Source organism: Genypterus blacodes, unplaced genomic scaffold (assembly GCF_046128005.1).
Source record: "Genypterus blacodes isolate CSIRO-AG114 ecotype Tasmania unplaced genomic scaffold, CSIRO-AGI_Gbla_v1 ptg000195l_1, whole genome shotgun sequence".
Classification (NCBI taxonomy): Eukaryota; Metazoa; Chordata; class Actinopteri; order Ophidiiformes; family Ophidiidae; genus Genypterus; species Genypterus blacodes.
In genome coordinates this window covers 1,584,721-1,587,306 of record NW_027466995.1, presented here as the reverse complement: position 1 = coordinate 1,587,306, position 2,586 = coordinate 1,584,721, and the positions used below count along the sequence as shown (strand labels likewise).

General features: G+C 45.9%; 1 protein-coding gene across 1 annotated transcript; it reads right to left on the bottom strand.

Annotated features, from left to right (window-relative positions):
• Positions 1 to 207: 207 nt before the first annotated feature.
• mxtx1 (mix-type homeobox gene 1) lies at positions 208 to 2,225 on the bottom strand. The gene is made up of 3 exons (XM_076169286.1): positions 2,204 to 2,225; positions 1,522 to 1,703; positions 208 to 981 (listed from the first exon to the last, which is right to left on the bottom strand). Exons 1-3 carry the CDS (start codon positions 2,223 to 2,225, stop codon positions 208 to 210), a joined length of 978 nt encoding a protein of 325 aa, XP_076025401.1.
• Between the last annotated feature and the right edge of the window lie 361 nt (positions 2,226 to 2,586).

Below are 2,586 nucleotides of genomic sequence, written 5' to 3'. Positions count from 1 at the left end.
ACCCACAAATTTCTCCTCGGTGCCCTCACTCTGCATCTCTCCATCATCATCAACTTGTGTACGGACCGTGTGTTTCATGGGGTGCATTGTGTGTTTCCTAACCCGTGTACAAGTGATGTATGTAGAAAATAACAACCGAGTGAGGAAAAATCATCTCCCCTTAGGGAACATTAAAGTACGTTTCTTTCTTTCTTTCTTATCATATGGTCATAAACAGAATGGCATGTCCTCCTCAGTGGAGAGGCTGTCCATAGCGTCTCCTCCCATCCAGTCCTCATCCAGCTCACCCAGAATCTCCTCCAAGGAAAGCTCAGGCAGTGGGGCAGGCTGGACCCGTCCTCGGCGTCCGGACTCTCTGCAGCCTTCAGGAGCCCCCCCGTTCCAGGAATTGTCCAACTGGGAGAAATGACCTCCAAGTGCCGGGCTGTTGTCCACGTTGCCCTCCCAGTATCCAGAATCGTGGGTGTCCGGCGTGGAGGACTGGGAGGTTGAGGCTCTGGGGGCCATGTACAGCTGCTGCTCTTTGGATCCAGGGTGCATGTACGGTGCTGCCTGGCTGGGGGTCACGTTGTAGTTTCTCACATCCAAGGGAGAGGGGCACCATAGTGGTGGGACAGGGGGGGTTTGGGTACCTGGCTGGACCCAGCTGCTGCTTCTCATGGCTGGGGTAGACGTGTTTCCAGGTGCTCTGGGCTTTTGGTGTCCATAAATGGAGCCATAGTGTCCACGCTCCTCGTGGATGCCATAGATTGGAGGACATTGTCCATAGAAGCAGGCTTCCTGCAACTCTTCTTTGATCTGAGTGTGATAGGCCGGTGGAGGGCCTTGAGATGGCAAAGTAATCGATCCAGCTCCCAGGCCCCTGTTGGCTACAGTGTGGGGTGGCGTGTGAGAATCCCGAGTGGGGCTGTCAGTGTGCCACAGCCCTTTCTTGGCTCCTTTGCACTTCAGGGTCCGAGCTCTTCTGTTCTGAAACCACACCTGGACAGGAAGGAGAGACAGAAAGGAGGACTTTAGATTGAAAGCGAAACAGATAAGCAGTGCAGTCTATTCTGTGTGCCTGTTAATCATTTTCTGAGCAAACGTGGGCTACAGAGAACCAGAACTGGTCACTACAAACAAGATGCTGATAAAACAGCGTGTGTCACCCATATAGATAAAGGAATAAAGTGATGAGGTAGCAGTATTCTATGTAGGGTGCAGTTGAAAACAAAGGTGTCATTATGGCATCAAATCCCAGGACAATGTGTGTGCATGTGTGTTTATCTTCCTGTGCACCCTGCATGGCTTCTTGCATCAATATCCAAATCTCAAATTAAATTAAAACTATATTATACTGATATCTCTCTCACATTATAATATTATTATTATATTTTCAAGTGCTGCTATTGTCATTAACTATGCAAGAAGACAGGATGCCAGAACAATTTTTAGCAAGATTTTGAACATATATTGGATTCACAGTATGGAATAAGAAGCATATAATGTGTAGTTTTGATATTAAGTGGGTTTGCTGTGTACCTGGATGCGGGACTCTGGGAGGCCTGTGGTCTGGGAGAGGTTCTCTCTGAGGCTGATACCAGGATACGGGTCCGTCTCAAAGGTGGCACGAAGGAGCTCCACGTGATCTTTGGAGAAGCTGGTCCTCTTCCTGCGGCTGGCACTGCGAGAGCCAGAACCAGAGGCTCCTGATCTGCCATCATCTAAAAGAGAGAAGACAGCAGGTTCCAACATCAGACAAGGATCTACAAGAATTATTTCCTCTCACTTATCCACCTGCTCTGAATTCAAAACATTACCAAATATCTACAGTGATTCCTTTACAGTTCTGGGCATGAATTGGACTGTTTTGCAAGTGAAAAAACATATCCCTGCACTAATGCATTTTAAAATGCAAATTATTGTCGTTATTATTATATAGTAATTTTTGTTAAAGTTTGTGAATGCATTATTGCATGAAAATCTATGTTTATACCATGCAATACTGTAACACTTTAAGATACGTTGCTGTTATTGGCAAACCTCTAATCACTAAACATTAAAAACTAATCATCCAGAGCTGGGATGTCCAGAGAATTAACACAAATGTTGATCATAGCTACAAATTTTGATTTAAGGAAGCAGACTAAACATAGATTAGTCAATTTGATCTTAACACACTAAAGTCACTGCTTTCCCTTGTAAAGAGAGTAGATGTACTTACCAATGCTGGTGTCCTTCCACATTGCAGCACCAAAGTCAAGCTCCTGGTACAAAAACTAGTTTTCTAATGGGTGACAGTGTTCAGTATGTGTGTGAGTATGTGTGTGATCCTTCACTGAGGGGCTGTGAAGCTGTCTCCTAGGTGTATCAGGGTGCCTTTTATATGTTCACCCAAGACCCCAGAAGGCCAATGTAAGCCCTCCCCCAAGAAAAGGTGCTGATTATGTGTGTGCGTGTGTGTGTGTTGGGGCGTGGTACATTTTAACTTTGAGTGTTGTTGGTTAACAGTGGTGTACTGACCAAAGTGCCTCCCCAGCCCCCCATTATCATCTAATCCCTATCAAAGTGATGGCAAGGTCATTGGCACATGACCACATTACACTT